Source organism: Pituophis catenifer, unplaced genomic scaffold, assembly GCF_029215685.1.
Source record: "Pituophis catenifer annectens isolate HBS135680 unplaced genomic scaffold, rPitCat1.0.hap2 SCAF_3, whole genome shotgun sequence".
In the NCBI taxonomy this organism is placed as follows: domain Eukaryota; kingdom Metazoa; phylum Chordata; class Lepidosauria; order Squamata; family Colubridae; genus Pituophis; species Pituophis catenifer.
In genome coordinates, this window is record NW_027256883.1 from 176,110,378 (window position 1) to 176,132,261 (window position 21,884).

Sequence of the window (21,884 nt, forward strand, 5' to 3'; positions counted from 1 at the left end):
CTAGTTGTATAATTAATTGGAGGTTTGTATCTGACACTGATAGGTAGGTAAGGCATGCTATAGTACATATTCATACAGGAAGAAAAGTTGTTCTTTAGTGGAAGTGTGACTGCAGGCAATTTTTCTCATTTGTGTCCTGTCTAGCACTGATGATGTTACTTAGTTTGGGTAATGAAACATCAAACATCAAAAAGCGAGCTTAAAGAGCACCAAGGACTCATTGTTTAATATCTACATGAAGGTACTGGGTGAGACCTTCCATCACCACTGAGCAGGGGTGGGTTCTAAACATTTTTACTACTGGTTCTGTTTACTACTGGTACTACTGTGTGGCTTATTTTGTGGGTATGGCTTGGTGGGGGTAATGTGACTGGGTGGGTATGGCCAACTTTTTTTTTTTTTACTTTTAAAAGCATTTTTTCTACAAACTTAAGAGGTTGTAGAAAAAAATACTTTTTTTAAAAAAAAAAAAGCCTTTGATGAGATGGGCAGGGTAAGCGAGCGGCAACTGGACCGGGGACCAGTTCGGGGGCCTGGCCAGCCAATGTTATTACTGGTTCTCTGAACTACTACATATTTTTACTACCGGTTCTTGTGAACCGGTGCGAACCGGGAGCAACCCACCACTGCCACTTAGTAACTTTACATCAACACATTGATGATTCCTAGTGTTACATCTACATCCCCAGCAAACTAAGCCATGCTGTTTATATCCTATCTTGGTATCTGAAAACTGTGGGGTGTTGGATAGGGAAAAACAGACTTCAGCTCAATTCTGGCAAAACTGAGTGGCTTTGGGGATTTACAGTCAGGTCCATAAATATTGGGACATCGACACAATTCTAACATCTTTGGCTCTATACACCACCACAATGGAGTTGGAATGAAACAAACACAATGTGCGTTAACTGCAGACTGTCAGCTTTAATTTGAGGGTATGTACATCCAACTCAGGTGAACGGTGTACGACTTACAGCAGTTTGCATATGTGCCTCCCACTTGTTAAGGGACCAAAAGTAATGGGACAGAATAATAATCATAAATCAAACTTTCCCTTCTTAATACTTGGTTTCAAATCCTTTGCAGTCAATCACAGCCTGAAGTCTGGAACACATAGACATCACCAGACGCTGGGTTTCATCCCTGGTGATGCTCTGCCAGGCCTCTACTGCAACTGTCTTCAGTTCCTGCTTGTTCTTGGGGCATTTTCCCTTCAGTTTTGTCTTCAGCAAGTGAAATGCATGCTCAATGGGATTCAGGTCAGGTGATTGACTTGGCCATTGCATAACATTCCACTTCTGTCCCTTCAAAAACTCTTTGGTTGCTTTTGCAGTATGCTTTGGGTCATTGTCCATCTGCACTGTGAAGTGCTGTCCAATGAGTTCTGCAGCATTTGGCTGAATGTGAGCAGATAATATTGCCCAAAACACTTCAGAATTCATCCTGCTGCTTTTGTCAGCAGTCACATCATCAATAAATACAAGAGAACCAGTTCCATTGGCAGCCATACATGCCCACACCATGACACTACCACCACCATGCTTCACTGATGAGGTGGTATGCTTAGGATCATGAGCAATTCCTTTCCTTCTCCATACTCTTCTCTTCCCATCACTCTGGTATAAGTTGATCTTGGTCTCATCTGTCCATAGGATCTTGTTCCAGAACTGTGAAGGCTTTGTTAGATGTTGTTTGGCAAACTCTAATCTGGCCTTCCTGTTTTTGAAGCTCACCAATGGTTTACATCTTGTGGTGAACCCTCTCTATTCACTCTGGTGAAGTCTTCTCTTGATTGTTGACTTTGACACACATACACCTACCTCCTGGAGAGTGTTCTTGATCTGGCCAACTGTTGTGAAGGGTGTTTTCTTCACCAGGGAAAGAATTCTTCGGTCATCCACCACACTTGTTTTCCGTGGTCTCCCTGGTCTTTTGGTGTTGCTGAGCTCACCGGTGCATTCCTTCTTTTTGAGAATGTTTCAAACTGTTGTTTTGGCCACGCCTAATGTTCTTGCTATCTCTCTGATGGGTTTGTTTTGTTTCTTCAGCCTAATGATGGCTTGCTTCACTGATAGTGACAGCTCTTTGGATCTCATCTTGAGAGTTGACAGCAACAGATTCCAAATGCAAATAGCACACTTGAAATGAACTCTGGGCCTTTTATCTGCACATTGTAATTGGGGTAATGAGGGAATATCACACACCTGGCCATGGAACAGCTGAGAAGCCAATTGTCCCATTACTTTTGGTCCCTTAACAAGTGGGAGGCACATATACAAACTGCTGTAAGTCCTACACCGTTCACCTGAATTGGATGTACAAACCCTCAAATTAAAGCTGACAGTCTGCAGTTAACGCACATTGTGTTTGTTTCATTCCAACTCCATTGTGGTGGTGTATAGAGCCAAAGATGTTAGAATTGTGTCGATGTCCCAATATTTATGGACCAGACTGTATCATTATTTTGTCATGAATGAGGTAGCTCTGTCTCAAACAGATTGTGTGTGGAATCTGGGACTCCTGCTTGAAGAGTAGGTGAAAACCCTGGCCAACTTCATGTAGTGCACCAGTTGCATCCTTTCCTGGATCAGGAGGCTCTGCTCTCAGTCCCTCATGCCTAGCGTGCCTCTCGAATGGGTCACTTAATGTGCTCTACATGGGACTGGCCTTGATGAGAATTTAGAGTCTGCATCTGGTCCAAAATGCAGCAGTGTGGGCAGTTATGTGCATTCCTTGAGTTGTATTGACTACTGGCTTGCTTCCAGATGCAATTCAAAGTGCTGGTAATGAACTATAAAGCTCTACATTCTATGAGGCCAGGATGTTTGAGGAACCATCTCTTTCCATTTACATCTACCCATCCCATCAGATCCAAAAAGAGAATCACCTTATGGGTCCAGTCATCTAAGGAATAACAGTGTCGTCATGCTGGGGACTCTAGTAGTAGAGCCCTTTCAGTAGTTGTACTGAATGGGATGTATGGTTGTATTCACTGCTGTGATTATGTTATGTGTTTAACTGAGCTTTTAGTGATGATTTTAATATGGTTGTATATTTATTGCATTTATTTATATTTGTATTCTCACTGTGGTTTTTAATTATTCTATGCTGCCCATGGTCTCATAAATAAGAAGTGTGGTTATACAAATCTAATAAGTAAATAGCAGTCTACAAAGACAAGGGGAAGCAAATAAATAATGTAATGACGCAAACGTTGCCATTTATGTTCTGCATTAATTATTGTGATGCAAATAATATTTTATGATAACTTTATCATGTACGTGTCATGACAGTTTCCATTTATGCATCTGGCAGGAATGTAGCTGTTCTGAGTTCTACCAATCAGTTTCTTTGTTCATTCAGCCTGTTTGGTTAAATAACCATTCTATGGCCAACATCTTTGTAAAATGAAAGCTGTAAATGCTAGGCTATTTGCTGAGATGCATAATTCATGATTTGCGTGTAATGTTTACTTTGAATTCAACCCTGAAACCAGTGAGTCCAGTCCAAAAACAAAAAATAGTAATAAAGAACAGAGAACATTTCTGGGCATTATTATTTTTTAAAAAATCTTTAAGTAATTAAAGCCATGGATGACAATAATTCCAGCTGTTTCCCCCCCCCCCCCTTTCCCCATCCCATTTTATTTTTGGCAATCAGGTATTTCAGACACCTGCATCATTTAGTATAAACAGTAACAAAACAAAGACATATGTATGTATGATATAGAAATTTCTCCCAAACCATTTCAACTTCATTAAGAACGTCTAACTGCTTAAACATTATTTAGCTGGAGCAGCAGGGATTCTGCTAAACAGACTGTTCCTATTGTTCTACTTGGGGTTTGCAGAGCACAGAATGTTGGAAAGGAATTATGTGAAGAACTCAGAACCCAGAACTCTGTCCATCAATAACACTTTGAAATCAGGAAGGGATCAAATGCATCTTATAAGAGGGACAGTTTGGCAGTACCTCTAAATATTGTTGTCTTCTCTGCTCTTACGCCTCCATCCCTTTCATAGCAGTCTCGTCATTCTGGACAGAGCTATTTTGAGAGATCAAAAGGAATTCCAGAAGCTGTGCTTTTTGCGCTTTTTCTGCCTTATTTTATTTTTTAAAATAAAATAGTTCTATAAGCATAGTTGCTTATAGTTATGCAATACAAGCATTGCTTACATGATTGGCTTGGGAAAAATCTTCAGAGTTTGGGGCAGTTTCAAAAGGAGTGTTTGAATCTTAGTTTGAGCTAGGGGTCTATATTTCTCTAAAAGTCCTGCCCTTGGATAAGTACTATCAACCACAAGCTTTCACCAAGGACTTTCATCAGAAAGTTCATAAGGGATTCATTTTTTTTTATTTATAAAAAAATTGAGGATTTTGGTAATCATTAAAAAATAACTTTTCAATTTTTCATTTTCTATTCGTTCTTATACATGGTCACTGCCTGTCTTTAATTCTTCACATTTTGTTCAACTCCTACCTCAATTATTCTTCACCCCCTCAAATTTCACATTTTATTTTACTTATTTAAATTATTAATTTATAAGACTCCTGAGTCCAAAATGACTCTGGGCAGTTTACAGCTAAGAATATACAATATTTAGCTAAGAAGATGATTAGATACATGATAGACAGATGTGGGGGGGGGACAGGGACGGACTAAAAGAAAGAGAGGGAGAATTCAAAACAAAACAAGCAAAAGAACAAAAATTGGCCTCAAAAATTATAACAGCTAGAACATCCATGTCTTCAATAGTTTCCTGAATTACATAAGTGTGAGAGCTGCACAAATCTTTTCGGGAAGGGAGGGGAGATCATTCCACAGAGCAGGAATTGTAAAAGACTAGGCAGGCTTTCTATTCTTTCAGTTCCCTTTTTATTTGGTCTGTTTTGTCGTCCTGTCGTCCTGTCTCCATTTTTAGATTTGTTCCTTCTTGCCAAAATTAGGAGTATGGGGTCATCTACTTTCTCTGACAATCACACACTGATAGAGATGTTTGGATGCATCAGCAGCAAGGCAAAGAAAAGCCAGCTCCATCAGAACTTTCTGAATGCAAGCGAAAAGGTTAGGAAACTGAGGAACCCACATGATATTATCCATTCCAAATCCTGCTTTTGATTGACTTGGTTTCCTACGCAGAAATTTGAAATGTTGATAATCCATGGTTATTAGAATTCCTCCAATGACCATGATCAATTTATGGGCCTTATATTGTGCGTATCTATTATAACTTAAATCTGATTATTTTTGGTGTATCACATAAAAAACATATATCCATTTAGATCAGAAAAAATTATTTGGTAGTTTCTATATTTCTTCTTTTTGTACATTTTTGCACTGTGCCATATGCAAGCAACTGGTAGCATTTCTAATGCTTGATTGGGTCTTTATGCCCGCCTACAGGCAGATATGGAACAGGTCTTCTAATGCAAAGCAATGCCTGAACAGGTCTTTTAAGTTACATTATTTTGGCCTGACAGTAATCATCTCACACAGCATGAAGCTGGCGCTTTGGAAGTAGGACTTTGTTGGCACAGTGGACTGCAGGAAAAAGAAAGCAATCAGTGACCTTTCTGTATTGTCTTTCTCAGCTTTATCCTTAAAATAATATTTGCCTCAATTGAGACCCTTGGCAGGAAAAGTGGACAAATGTTTAAATCATTGGCTCCGTAGGTACAATTGAGATAATAATAATAATATGATTTAAAATTGTGCGATTGGAAGGTTCTGCCTCTGAACCTCATATGCTCATGTTTCAGCAAAGGAAACAGTTCTCCCTGTAATATATTGTCAATAAACTGTGGATGCCATCTCCCAAACTTTAAAATATCTTTCAAAGTTGGCCTTCACCCACTTGTGTCAAAACGTTTTTGAATTGCACAGATGCTTCTGTGTCAGGACTTCCCACTTTCACTTGATAAACAAACCATCCAGAATGAGATGAGATGAGTTGAATTGGTGCTGTAGAGATAGCCAATTATAAGACAAAGAGCTTGAAAGATCAAATAATGATAAAAGTTGGAAGAAGTAATTTAAACCATCAGCATTCAGTACAGAGAATGATGGTCATTGCTATGTTTTTTCTTGCAAGCTAGACTGAGATTGATAATATAATCTTCTAACATTGTATTTAATATTACCTTTGTAACATCCATTACACCATGAACTAGACAGAAAAGAAGAGTGAGACTTACTGGGGGCAATCTGCATTAATTACGCAGTTAATAACTATGTCATCTGCCATTCAGAAAAGAGTTATTATAATCAAAGAGAAAGACCATGGACTGTTTATATTCTCAGTGAGAAAAAGATATGTCCATCATGGCTTCTTCATATTTTTTAAAGACATTCTGGTTTGCTACTGATTTACTCTACTTCCCCAGAAACTCCAGTCAAATTAATCTGATGATCCCAAGATCAACCTGATGAATGGGTGGGAAGGATATATGCTATGATTCTGGATAGATATTCATTGAATATTTGGATTCCACACAGCTAGAATTTTAAGCATTTGTGGACTGAATCAATTCAGCCTTGTGAATCCTTCAGCACAAGCTTAGGTGAAAATATTGTTCTCACAGGTATGACATTTTGAACTGATACATGAAGAGACATGTTTATATGTACTATTCAAAGACACAAATGAAATAATCTTTCTAAGAGGTGTGTCACATGTAAAACATATGTACTATGCTTTGAGATGTGGGAATATCTATTTCAAGGGAGAAAATTAGCTCAAGAATACAAATATAGCAGAATATTCTAATATTCTTCAAGAGCAAAATAAATATTACAAGTGTTATTTATAATGAACATTGTATAAAGAGAAAAATGCCCAAATTCATCTATCAAATGGATTATTTCAGTGCTTAGAAATTTCATTCACAGTTTAAAGTTGTTACCGGCTTAAAGAATTCAGTCAAATTAGTTTTAAATTATAAAGTTATCAGTGAAATAAGTGTTCACTTGCACATGACTGAGCAAGGATTTTTTTTGTTTTAGATTCTGCATGTATGTGCTGCAGCATGTTGTAGCATGGAAAAATATATTTGGCTGTAGAGGGACAGAAGGTAAGGAAGACAATTGAAGAAGAGTTATTGTTTTGAGCTAAGAGATGCCATGTCATTAAAAGAAAAACTGGAGGTGGAGAAGGAATGCAAACTACTGAAGAAAGTTGAAGAAAAATAGATATGAAAGTCAGAATGACTGAAAAATGACAGGCACAAAATAAATTAGCATAAACAAAGAACTGAGAAATGGAAGGGACATAAGAGTCTGAGGAGACACTGGTAAATAGACTATTATGAGAGAAATCAAGAAATCTTGGATAGGAGAAAAAAGTGTTTAGAGACAAGAGAAAATTCAGAGTTGCCAAATGACAAACAGGTCCCATCATGCCCTGCTGTCTCGGGAGTTCTGGAAGTCCACACATCTTAAGGTTGCCAAAGTTGAAAAATATTGGGTTAAACTATGCATTTTTTCCTATAGGCTTCTAAATCTATAGGCAGCATGGAGCAAAGGGAGCTGACATAAGCCAAACTCTTGTTTAATTAGTTTGATAACTGTACAGAAAAAGAAGAATAGGCATCCTTTAGTGCCAGAAGAATGGATTTATTTTCATTTTCATTTTCAAAGGAAAGGACAAGTAGCCTGGAGACTTAAAAATAGTTCCTCTCCCGTGGATTAAAAATTAAAGAAAAAATCAAAATGGCTACATGTATATGCACCTAACTTTTATATGTACTATATTATAAAATTATTTAAACAGTATTTAAACACAATTCTAAAAATACAGAAACCTAAACAGATAAAGCAAAATGAAGCAAATAATAAATAAATAACTGTAGGAGCTGCACTGCCAGTTGTGTTTTTGGGGTTTGAGTTTATTTTCTAGGGGACAGTTTTGAACTTTACAAGTTTCTAGATCTATTTTCTTTGCATTAGAAAACTATCGGAAAGATTGCTGTTTCCATCATTTCAAGTCAATAGTTTGGTATGCCTTAATGATATCATCTGGATTCCTGAATGCAGAGTGAATAGCTGGGAAAAAAAGTATCAGTACAGAAGCAACTTATCCCATACTTAATTAATTATAAAATAACTAGAAATATTAGAAGAAGAACACTTTTATTTGCAGAGTATTGCCTCATAATTTCCAGAGTTCTTCTCTGTTATTTAAATTAAAACTAATCTTTATTCTGGTTCATGGATGGAACCAGGAGTTCCATCTTGGTTTTTCTAGGTCATAGAAGAACAAAGGGTTCTGCAATTTAGCCATGGCTGCAGTTGGCTGAAAACATCCATTCACCAGAATAGTTTTCCATAGCACACATGTAACCATGTGTGGCTCTGACATTCTTCTAAGTGGTGAGAATTTTACCACATATTTACAGGAAGTCCAGAAGCTAGGGAATAACAAAATTCTCCATATCACTTGGCAGGATATCATAGGCAATCTTCTTTTCAAGTGGTTTCATACACACTTTGTGGTAAGTTCCCACTAAGTCCATGGTAGAATAGGGACAGTCTAGCTTTTACTGACCTGAAGCCAAAGAATCAAGAAAATAGTTTGTTTCTACCATTATACAATAGAGCCTGGTCCAAAGAAACTATAGAGTTGTTGCATTAAGCTTCTTTTTCTAAGGTCATGACTGAATTCCATGGTTGCTTATTTTTTCCTACATACTCCATGTTCTGCTTCTTCACATTTGACAACAGACCGCCTTCTAATGCCTCTTGTATCCTGTCTTTTCTCTTGAGCAGTTGATCAGCCAGCTTGTGAAAATAATGTATGTTAGCCAAAACAGACCTCATTTGCCAAGGATGTGGGGAGCAATGTTTATCATCCACCATGCCAGCCCTAGATGACCTCAACTTCTCACCAGAGTTGAAACAAAATATTTTATGAGGAGAAAAATAATGGGATTTTGTCTGTATTTGCAGATCTTTCATAAGGATGTGAGCTATCTTCATGACTAATACAAATGATAGCAGATGGTGTGGGAGACAGTGAAATACAGCCATATAGCCCTTTTTTTTATTATTATCATTAAAGGGAGGGTCTTAATTCCAGTCTAGGAACTCAAAACATTTGAACTCTACCCAAGACATTCATTTTTTCAGCCAGAAATACAGCTTTAGAGATACAGTACGTAGTATGATAGCCTTACACATAAAAAAATTATTATAACAATATTAATTTCCTTCTGGTGTGAAAAAAAGAAGTTGTTTGATCGATGTGGAGAATTCCATACTTGAACATACAACTGTTTATTTTTATTTATTTATTAACAATTTTAAATCCTCAGTGGGAGACATTCACATCTTTTATATGGAAGTCCAGAGAATACTAATAACAAACAAAACAATGAAGATTTATTAATCTAAAGCAGGAATCATATGTACAATATCTTGGGAAAAAGTCCTAATGAACTCAGGTTTTTAGTGCCAAATAACCTTTCCTAAGACTGTGTTATACAGGAAGTACAATGTGTCACAATTTCTTAAGAACTACTGGTAAGATGACAGTCCCTGAATGAAAAACGTATCTGACAAAATGACAAGACACTCTTGGTTGAGTTTCAAACCCTAACTGAAATATAAAGTATCTTTCAGAACTGTTAGCAAGAAACATTGAGGCAATCTCCATGCAATGCCTTGAAGCAATGGGTTAAATAACTACCCTGTTTCCCTGAAAATAAAGCATCCCCAGATAACAAGACCATTGGGCTTTTGAACGCATGCACTAAAATAAGCCTCCCCCCGAAAATAAGCCCTCCCTAAAAATATTTAAATGCAGAGCTGGAAATCAGGTAAGACAGCAAGAGGAGTCCCATCTTGCTCCACACGCCCCAAAATAATAAGACCTCCCTGAAAATAAGGCCAAGCACTTTTTGGGGGGTTCAAAAAAATATAAGACAGGATCTTATTTTTGGGGAAACACTGTAGTCATAAACAAGCTCTTTCCATGTGTAGACAAACTTATGGAGCAATGTGATAATACATTGTGAGATTTATTATATTTTATTTGGTGGTCTCATTTCTGTTACATATAAGAACATTTCATCTTATTTTTCTGTAAAATAAAAGCCACGTTTTCAGCATTGCAGCCTGAAGACCCAAACTGAAGTAACCCATTAAATATATAAGGGTTTTTACAATCTAATATTAGTATGGTTGGCTCATAACTTTGAAATTTCTTAAGCTGACACCTACAATGAATTTGCAGAATCTTAAACACACAGAAAAAAGTGGCGCCTTTTAAAACCCACCATTATATAGTCCAGCTGCACCTGGATACTTTGCTTTTTAATACTGTTGGGAAATGTTGCTCTTTAACTTGTTTGGCTTCCAACATCAATTTATCAAAGAGATACATGTTGTTTTGACCTAGGATGTTGACCTGGGATAATTTTGTGTCTAAGCTGTACAAAGTTGTTAGCAATGTCCTGTTCTTTAGCCATTTGGTATAAGATTAACATGTTAGCAATTCAAATCCAAGTCAGAACACATCTTGACACACACAAAGACTGTTCCTGTTGGAAGAATCATTCAGATACTTAGCAAACGAAAATATTTGCCTGTTCTGCTTGCTACAATGTCAGCTAGAAAGAATGAGAGCTGAAGCTAGGTTGATAATAGAATGCTCTTGAACTAAATATGCACTAAAATAAAATATTGTTCTTTAAGAAATCCAGAGTACTCGAGTTAGATTTTATAGTATTAATTTACCATAGAAATGGCATGACATAACATCATAACATAATACAATGCATTTGCTTATTAAGGGCAAAACCCATATATTCTCTGGGAAGAGAAGTCTGAGATCATTGATCTCATTTCCTTTTCAAATATCAAGAGATTTAAGTATTTCATTAAAAATGAGCCCAATAATTATTTGCATGTTTCTTCTTGTCATTATACTTCAGAAGACTTCTTGGTGCAACTTAATATAGTGATTATATCTGAAAGCGCCCGGCTGCCATTGCCACAAAATTATATCCAAGTGTAAAGCCATAATTCCTTAAGCATCAGATACATTTCCCCCACTCTCCTTCAGCTTTGTTTCCTCAATTTTAAATCACAGAATTATAGAATGAGAAGGGACCACAAGGATCATCTTGCCCAACCTGATGGAATGTGCAGAAAACCAATTTCCTCCATCTTGTTGTAGAATTGTTGCAAGTTTGAAAAGCAGCCCATTAATCCCAGTTCCAGGTCATTCCAGTGTGTTTGGGGATTGTTATGTGTGTTGGACCTGGTCTTTGAGTGTTAAGTGAATTTCGTTGTATGGGTATACTTTGTATACCCGTACAATGACAATAAAGTTGTTGTTGTTGTTGTTGTTGTTGTTGTTGTTGTTGTTGTTAAAACTATTGAATAATATTGCCCTGCAGAAACTCACTATTAATGCTCTGCATCCTGATATAGAGTCTTGAATATTGAATTTCTGAGCATTTGGTTAGCCAACCATTTATGATTCTACTTTATGACAGTACTATCATTTCAGCCTGGCAATGATAATATCATGTGGAATTAAAGATTGACATAATATTGAATAATCTTGTTAACAAACATTTAAAGATATAAGCCTACATATGGATTTCAAAATATTACCTTTTTAAAGTTTTCTGTATTGCCATTGCAAAATATTTTGTTGTTGATTATTGTTTTGTTAACTAGATAAATGTATCTCCTACATGCAACTATATTCATAAATTTTTAACTGCTTCACTGTTGGTATATTTACATTTATCTTTATGCAGTGTAAAAAGTGGGATACATAGCACTAAAGAAATGTGTATGGACAGGAAACTGTGAGCAGTTTATGCCAGTCTGAGAAAGAAAATGAAAGTATTAAGGACGCCAGTAGCTACCTATTCATTTCATTCATTAATAGCATTAACTGTTTTATGAAAGATTGAGTCCTGATTATTTCACAGACATTATTTATATCCCTACAGGTATATTGGGGCCCTAGGCACAAGGGTGATCTGTGATAACATACCAGGACTAGTCAATAAACAGCGGCACTTGTGCCAGAGTTACCCAGATATCATGCAATCCATAGGAGAAGGAGCTAAAGAGTGGATTCGGGAATGCCAGCACCAATTCCGTCACCATCGTTGGAACTGCAGCACTTTGGACAGAGACCACACCGTTTTTGGCAGAGTCATGCTCCGAAGTAAGTCCCTTTATCAGTTCAGTGATGATAAGGCAGTATGAACTTCCTTCTCTTCTCTTCTCTTCTCTTCTCTTCTCTTCTCTTCTCTTCTCTTCTCTTCTCTTCTCTTCTCTTCTCTTCTCTTCTCTTCCATTCCATTCCATTCCATTCCATTCTCTCTCTCTCTCTCTCCCTCTGTATTATCTTTCCCTTTCTTCTGCTATATGCTAAATAAATAAATAGATCATTCCCTTTCTTCAATGTTGCTTTGATTTTACATCTGAGATAAAAATGTAGGGATGCTGCATTGCTTTAATTTTGTTCTTGGTCACAAAAATTTTATATCAAGTGTTGTAGTAAAACGGTCAAAACTGGTCATTATTTCTTCTTTTTCTTTTTCTACTTCTTCTTCTCTTTCTCCTCTTCCTTCTCCTCCTCCTTCTTCTTTTTCCCACTGACAATAAGATTGCTTTCTGAACCAGGCTTTTTAACTCTTTTAGAAAGCCCTCAAAGCTGCTGATCATTAGAGGAGAAAGCCTATCTAAATCAAAGCTATTATAGAACAGTTTAGGAATAACTGATTATTCATTCCAAACTCTTTAGCCATGTTTGAACAACCGTAAATTAAAATCAGCAAACTACAAGACTCAGTTAACAGTTTTTAAGGGACATTTGCAGGTTTAAATGGAAAATAAATTCACTGGAGCTGATTATGTTTATCATTATCATGAGAAGCAAAACGTCTTCTTCTTCCTCAAAAAATTGCCTTTTAAAAAAAAAAACACCTTTGAGACAACTATAATCTAGATAACCGAGAATCTCCATAAATATGTTCTTATATAGTCAACTTTTCTATGAAAACATGTTCCCAATCTCTTGGCTTTCTGCAAAGGGGCCAAAACCTGTTTGTATAGCCTTATATGGGGGACCCAGGGGTTCACAAAACCATGCAGCTGGTTGTCCCCATGTGAACCCCTGTCCCTCATCTGTATTAACAACTGCTAACCTCCCCATCTTGAAACTCTCCATCTTTTGTACTTTTATAATGTTCCTTTATATTTTTTTAAAATTTAAAAAATTATTCTGTTTTTAATGCTTAATTTTATTGATTAAATTGTACGCTGACCAGACCCCCTCTCTGAGGGAGATGGGCAGTTAAGAACTGTGAAAAATGAATAAATAAATAAATAAATAAATAAATAAATAAATAAATAAATAAATATTAATTAATTAATTTTGTGCCATCATTTGCATGCTCAAATAATGTGGGGTGATGATCTATTCACACTGTAAAAAAATTATTTAATAGAAAGGAAATCTAGATACAGTAGTCTCTTTACATCTGAACGCATTAGTTTTGGAGCTTTGATTGTCGTCATCTAGATTCTTTACAAAATAGCTCGGAGTTGGGATCCACAACAGCTCTTTATTTCTAGCTTTAAACTGAACCAACCTTTTTCTTATTGCTATCTATATCACACTTGCACCAATGAAAATTGCCCCATTTGACACAAGTTGATTAAGAAGCAGCTGCTGATTCAACTCTGAGCATTTGGGGGAAATAATGATTATCTCCTCCAGTCTGAGTTATAGGACAGAATCCAGCTTGACTGTCCTGATGAAGAGGGAATGCTTACTTGATAGTTCAGCAGCTTTTAATGCCATTGATCATGGCAGCTCTGAAACAGCTTCTGCCTCTATCTGAGAGAATAACATTGGAAAACCACAGAACTATTTTCTAACAGGCTTAGTACTAAGACACACCTGGGTGCGGTCACTGGGGTATCTGAAGCAAGACATCACTTGCATTGATGACACCAAGCTAAATATCTGTAGATCAAGACAACTTGAACACTCCAGGTTGGGGGTGGAAAGCATAAAAAAAGATGGAAACAGGAAAGTTTCTAAATCCAAAAACGAAGGAATTCCCTGCTATGCTTGGAGTTTCACACTTTAGGGTATAGCTTAGGCTATACATCAACTGCACCATTTCTGGACAGAAATAATTTGCTATGATTAGTCATATGTTGGTAATCTAAAGATTGCAATAGGTCTGTTTTTCAGGCTTATCTGAATAATATAGAATAATATAGAATACAGATACTGGATTCCTGCAGTTGTAATGGTATCCATATTTCATCTATGCTACACTGGCTCTCAATCTGCTATTGAGTCACATAAAAAGTATTGCTATTAGTACATAAAGCTCTAAACAGTTCTGGGACCTTAAAATTTTTCCAAGTATTTAAGTCTCTTAAGAAATTAGGATCCTGGCTGCAACGCCAAATGAGCTTTTCCATGGTAATGTCGGATGTGTTTTCCCCTTCAATGCCAACACATTTTGTATCTCTTTCAAAAGCTTTTTATTGTAGTTCTTCTCCAGCCATAATTCCCACTAAAGTTTTTATTTTAATAACAGGTTTTTTTTCAACTTGTTTTTAATTTTGTTTACGCCTGAAATCTCTTTTGAAATTATTGTAAACTGCTTCTGGATCTTCTATAATACAAAACAGCATAGACATGTTTTAATAAGTGATCTGCCTTTAAAAGGATATATGTTAACATTTTTTTCTGGTGTTTCTGCTACTAGTCATAGAATTTTGCTTTAGTTAGAGTGTGCAGGTATTAAAGGTCAGGGAATACTCTGTAAGACAGTGCTTCTCAAATTTGGCAGCTTGAATTTATGTGGACATAACATCCAAATTAGCTACCTGGATTTGGGATGCATGGGTAATAGAAATGGGGAAATAGCCAAATCTTCTGAAAAGAGATCTCCTTGGTTTCCCTTAAGGCAAATAAAATGCACTCTGTGCTTTGAATGAAACTGATTATATATAGGCTGTTCTTGCAGAATATAATGGTATGTTTTTTATTTGCTGTTGCTTTTATAACCATTGTAAAATGAGGTGCAAATTTAGAGAAGATCTATAAAATATAAAGCAGTAGTCTGTGCTAGATGGGGATTTGCAAAACAATTTAATGTTTCTGGAAGAAGTACTTCTCTGTTTTTCTAAGCAAACATCTGCTTTCCCCCCAGTCCAGATGTGAGTGAGTTGGTATAATAGTTGCTCACATTCAAAGAATATAGTCTAAAATCAAGCAGCTTCTACAGTGATAATAAATAAGCAAGGGAAACCCTTGAAAACTGTAATACAGAGCCCATGATGGTTTTCTTCCATATAATGTCCTTCAGCTGTGATCAGATTATAATTCTGGAATTTATAAAGTCCTCCCAATCTACCTGAAAGGCACTGATATAGAAGTAGTACAAACTGAAATACCTAAATTATCAGTTCCAAATGCATAAAAAAGAAAATGAAAATAAAATCTTTAATTGCTTAGCCAGAACATTTTTTCCTAATTAGGACTCACACCCTTGAATGTCACGCTTCTTTCGTAAGATAGTACATAACTAAAACGTTTTTCCATTTTCCAGAATGCCATTTTTCTGGCATTCTGACCAGATGAACTTTTTTCAATAAGTTGGGTTTAATTCTTCTTTGGTTTATCCACTGCTAATCCCTCTTTTGATCCAGAAAATATTTTAGAATATTTGCTTAGCATGCCTTAGTTTAGCTTCTCTAGAATATGAACTGATAGTTCATTAACAATACAAGCATTATCTCAATTATGCTTTAGCTGATAAAATGAGTATCTGTAGTGCTACTGTTCTGTCATATTTTCAGGTTCCTTAAAAATGTTTTCTGTAGTCAGTAGGTTATCTTTTTCTCTTCTTGCTACTTAGGAGCCTTTTACTTGGAGCTGTTAGGAACTGAATATTGATGGGAAAGGCTTTACTTTTCAAATATGTATTCTATTGTTGAGATATGTATATCTTCCAATTGAATCATCTGTTATTCTCTTAACGCATCTTTTATTTTGGCATGTAAAGATAAAGCATCTTGTGTCCATAGTTCCATTGATTTCTAACCATTCAGTTATTAGATGGATTAAAAATACCATAGGACACGCACACAATATATAAACTTATATGCTCTTTTCAAAACCCTCGACTGTTTCCTGATTCACTCATGTTTATTTCTTTTATCTATATGGCAGGTAGTAGAGAAGCAGCCTTCGTCTACGCAATCTCCTCAGCTGGAGTTGTATATGCCATCACCCGGGCCTGCAGCCAAGGGGAGCTAAAAGCCTGCAACTGTGATCCCCACAAGCGGGGCCGCTCAAAGGATGACAGAGGGGACTTTGACTGGGGGGGCTGCAGTGACAACATCAATTATGGCATAAAGTTTGCAAAGGACTTTGTGGATGCCAAAGAGAAAACAGTGAAAGATGCCCGTGCTTTAATGAATCTGCATAACAATCGTTGTGGCAGAACGGTTAGTAATGCCAACCTTAGATTCGAGGGAGGCAATTTTTTGTAGCATAGGGCTACAATATGAATGAATGAATGAATGAATGAATGAATGAATGAATGAATGAATGAATGAATGAATATAGAGAGAAGGGGACATCTAAAAGCCACCAAAGGGTTGACTGATAGCATGTCAGCATCATTGGCAGATGGATTGGGCTGAACTTTTTTACTTTGATGGGTTTGGTATTTAAAATGAATAATTGGAACACTGAAATTTGTTGGAAAGGTGAAAATGAAACAAAAGAAAGCCCTCAAAATAGTTTTACTGCTAAAGCCCACTAGCATAATGTGGAGATAATATTATACTTAGAGAGAGGAACAAATTGTCCAACACGGTTTTAGGGATTATATAACCATTCCTATATCATTATCTTATGCTTTGTAGCATTTATAATCAAACTATGAACTTTTCAGACAAGAAAAAATAACAGCATCACCAACTTCACAAAAGCCTAGGAATTTGTTAGGAACTGGAACTTTGAACCCTCTTCAGATTCTTAGCCACATTCAAATAATTTTCAGTTCACTTTGATTAAAAGGTCTGGTACTATCAATGTCTAAATGGAGTATAAATAAAACAGGGAAAGAGAAAGAGGCAGCTCAAGGCAATAACTGAGCTTTCTAATTCTCTCTCTCTCTCTCTCTCTCTCTCTCTCTCTCTCTCTCTCTCTCTCTCACACACACACACACACACACACACACACATCAAATAGGAAGTTTTTAGCACCAATAGCTACCACTTCAGTAAAACCAACATAAGATATTTATTGCATCCTGGCAAAACCTTCCTTTCATTCAAAAACTGATAGATACACCTTCCAGCAAAAGCATTTTTATGAGGTCACTGAAGGTGATTTCTATTATCTTTCAGTTAGAATGATTCTCAGCTCTAATTGACCAGATAGAGATGTATCACAAAAGAGCAGGTATAAGTATTGTTCATAGGTCTGGAAGGTCATTATTGTAACTAGCAAAATCTAAAGAGAAATACCCAGTCTAAGAAATAAAGCAGTATCTCTCAGAAACAGAAGCAGCCATTCTGAGTATTATTATTAAAGCAATTTTTGTCTGTTCCACCTTAGATCTGCTACTAAACCTTCTATTTCAGGCTGTGAAGCGTTTCCTGAAACTAGAATGCAAATGTCATGGTGTCAGTGGTTCCTGTACCTTAAGGACTTGCTGGCTGGCAATGTCAGACTTCCGCAAAACAGGAGATTATCTTCGGAAAAAATACAATGGTGCCATCCAAGTGACTATGAACCAAGATGGCTCCGGATTTACTGTGGCCAATAAGAACTTCCGGAAGCCCACCAAAACTGACCTTGTATATTTTGAGAACTCTCCTGATTATTGTTTGATGGATAAGTCTGCAGGTAAAACAATATTTTGAAATTTTGCTTACATTGGTCTTCTCCAGTTTTAGCACCTACCTTTCAGAAGGGCAGATTTCAACTCCTCAAATTTTCAACATTGATCATGATGGTTGGGAAATTCTTGGAATTAAGATTTGCAAATCTAGAGAGTATCCTGTTTAGGAAAGAGTGACTTGGACACTAACATTGTAGGAAGGATTCCTTGTCTTCAGAATTCCTATCTGGATAAAAATTCCCATGGAAATTAGCATCTGAACTGTAAAGTGTGTATATCCAGGAATTTCAATTTTACTTCCAGTTAATGTTGAATTATGAGGAAAATTATACTTGCAAAATGTGGTTGAAAGAGTAGGATTGATATCACTCTGTTGCTCCTGCTACCTGACCACCTTACCAATATTACTCACCAATATTTCTTATTTCACACCTTGCTTGAGGCAGGAAATTATACTTCTACTAATGTATGTAGAATTGTTGTTAGAAATTATAGTTAGAAATAGTTGTTAGAATTTATTCAGACCAGATTTCAAACCTTACTGTATTGCTACTAATTTAAGTGAATTTCTAGAATTTGCTATTATAAATTCTGTTAAAAATGAATTCTATAATTCATTTCAAAAAGTGACTTCAATTCTATGTTTTCCAAGATACAATGCCAACATCATGCAAGCTTAAATAAAACTATTCTTCTTTTCTTACAGGTTCCCTAGGAACTGCTGGTCGTGTGTGCAACAAGGTATCACGTGGGACTGATGGATGTGAAGTCATGTGTTGTGGAAGAGGTTATGATACCACTCAAGTAACTCGAGTCACTAAATGCGAGTGCAAATTCCATTGGTGTTGCGCTGTTCGCTGCAAAGAATGTGAAGACACCGTAGACATTCACACGTGTAAAGCACCAAAGCGTGCAGAATGGATTGATCAAACTTGAGACAGGGCTGGACAGATCCAGAAAAGGAAAGGAAAGCTGGTGCTGTGCCACCTGTGGGCCTGAGAATTCTGGGAGTTATAGTTCAACTGCATTGCATTTATTTAACTCATTCTGAAAAAACAAAGAGAAGATTATATTTCTCAAGGGGCATTAGTGGGCTCCTTTGCTCATCAAGCAGATTTTCATATCCCTACTTTTTAAAAAATGAATTAGCAAATGACAGTGAACTGTGCAGCTTTCTCTACTTGGTATTACTGTTCCAAAATGGGAGAGTGAAGTTGCTGATAAACATAGGACGTTAAGAATCAGGCTGTGATTTAGTGCCTCATTCTAAAAAAAAAGTTTACACAGTAAACTATAAATACCATATGCACCCAAAAGTAGGAGAAAACAACCACAGTTTTTTTATCCAACTCGGAATAAGCATATTATTTTCATCTTTCAAACAGAGATCACCATGCCTGCATTATGGATACCAGCTGAAAAACAGCAACTTTGTGTAAAAGGATTTTCATTATATTTCCTCTCCAACTGAAATTAAACTATGGAAATATAAAATTGTTTTCAAAAAGAAAATCAATTCTACAGAGGGGACAGAATAAAAAAAAGGTGAAAGAAAGTTGAGAGTATGTGTATGTGTCTGGACAAGTTGTAGGTTCTAAAAGAAGCAAATATAACATTTGTTTAAAATAAATCTACTTATTATATGCATTGCTTTAAATGCTTCAGATAAACAGCATACAAAAGTATTACCAGAAAAATATTCTCTTGGATTTGGTGAATTTCTGCACTTACATGGCTAATTCATGGCTAATTGGGTAAGTGATGGGGTAAGTGATGGATAAGTCTAGTTCTTCATTATTGTTTCAACTCTGTCAACTCTGTGTTTTTTGACCACTGAATCAAAGCAACATTCTTGAGAAATAGGACATCCTTATAACTTCAAGATAACGACAAATCAGCTCAGAAGATTAAACCTCCGGTACCAGTGATCATCCCAGATTGGATCTTGCCAAAAGAAACCCAAAAATCAGTCTCCAATATCATTACTTTGGAAATGTCACAAAAGCACACAAAAATCCAAACATAATCTGATTATCTTTGGACCAGCTGATCCAGAATTCAGCATCATGCAGACTTTTGAGGGTCCCATAGTTCACTCAAGTAACGCACCTCTGCATGAGCTGCCCTGATTTCTAGTTGCTTTCTGGGTGCAATTCAAGTGCTGGTTATCATTTTTAAAGTCCTACATGGAACAGGGCTAGTTTACTTGTGGGACCCACCTCTTCCTGAGGGTATCTCCCTGAGGCCTGTCCTACTAGGTTAGATATATGGGTACAATCCAGATCCCCTCCCTTAAATATTGCCACTTGATGCCACTTGATGGGACCTTGGAGCTGCACTTTCTCAGTAGCTGCTCCAGCCCTTTGAACAGCCTCCCACTTGAGATCTGAGGGATCTCTTCCCTTTTAGCTTTCTGGAGGACTGTCCAAGACCTGGATTTTCCCCAAGCCATTGTAGTAAGATAGGGTTGATCTGTTGAGACATTTAGTCTGCCATTGATGGAGGAGTGTATCTTTGTTTTTAACTACATCTTATGGATTGTTGTGACTTACCTAGAGTCATTGTATGAGATAGGCAACCACATAAGTCCTGTAAATAAATAAATAAACTCTAATCTATGACCGGATTCGACTCCATTGGGTCTAGCTGCTGATTTATGTCCTATAAATGTTGATCATTCGGGTGATACAAGCGTTTATATTCAGACTCTTCTGCCCCTCCGACATGTCAGATGATGGTATGCAATGGTAAAAATTATATGTTTGGAAATTATTAAAGTCCTTAGCCATAAAATATTTATGAAAGAAACTGTACTACGTTGACTTCAAATCTGTAACAGAACTCAGGATTTTAAAATCCATTTAGCTTCATCACTTTGCTAATTAATTATTTTAAAGCACCATCTCAATTTTACTAGGATAATACAAAATATTTGTAAAAGTGCTTCCTTTCTATTGCCAATCCCAAATGTCCTAGAAATGTCCTTGATATAGCAGTGCTAAATCTCCTTACTTCAACATTTACAGGGACATGAAAGTTAGTTGAAAGTTTCTTATATATTTACCTAGGCAGGACACAATACAGCCATAGTCAGACTAAATGAATCTGTGTACCTCTGTTAAGAAGCAAGTTCCAATGGGAATTATCCCTAAGTAAAATGTATACAATATTTATATCTTACTTCAGTTAACGTAATATTAGATAGTGTTAATAACATTTGATGATGCAAAATACTCAACCATTTGTAAAACGTTCCAGTTTTAATCTACAGCATTTCCAAGCAGGTCTACGAAAGGCAATTGAAACCCTGGAGAGCAACTGTCTATTATGATGAGTCCTGGACTAGATAGACCTGTCATGTAGCAGAGGCTAAGACTGTTTTCTATGCACTAATTCCCTACTTTCAAATGGCTGCTTTTTCTCAGAAGCAGGAGGATTGGAGATAATAGCTTTATGGAAGCAAAACAATCCAGAATTTAGAGAAAAGTTTGTCTCCTGTCTGGGAACAGTATCTAAAATCAACAGTGCATTGACCTTAATGAAAATTATCAGCACTGTTAACTTCTCTGGTGCTCTGGTTGGTAAATAAAACCCTATGCTTATTTATAGTCCCACATTTTAATCTGAAAACAAGCTTTCCCATCTTCTGGGAGATATTTTATATATGTATTTTTAGGAGGTGTAAAGGTAAAACTTTGTAGTTTTCAGAGTGCTGCAGCAGCTGTTGCTGTTCTCACTGTTCAAATTGAAAACAGCAGGATCATTTGGTAAGTTCTTGTCAGCCGAGAATGATTAAACGGCAGCTATATATAAGAATAGAATAGAATAGAATAGAATAGAATAGAATAGAATAGAATAGAATAGAATAGAATAGAATAGAATAGAATAGAATAGAACAGAACAGAACAGAACAGAATAGAATAGAATAGAATTTTATTGGCCAAGTGTGATTGGATACACAAGGAATTTGTTTTGGT

General features: G+C 36.4%; 1 protein-coding gene across 1 annotated transcript in view; it reads left to right on the plus strand.

Annotated features, from left to right (window-relative positions):
- Positions 1-18,843, plus strand: part of WNT2B (Wnt family member 2B) — a 34,357-nt gene extending 15,514 nt beyond the window's left edge. Inside the window, exons 2-5 of the mRNA XM_070939830.1 lie at positions 11,965-12,185; positions 16,224-16,501; positions 17,648-17,912; positions 18,614-18,843. Coding sequence (XP_070795931.1) covers positions 11,965-12,185; positions 16,224-16,501; positions 17,648-17,912; positions 18,614-18,843 — 994 coding nt within the window. The remainder of the gene's footprint in view (positions 1-11,964; positions 12,186-16,223; positions 16,502-17,647; positions 17,913-18,613) is intronic.
- Positions 18,844-21,884: the final 3,041 nt, after the last annotated feature.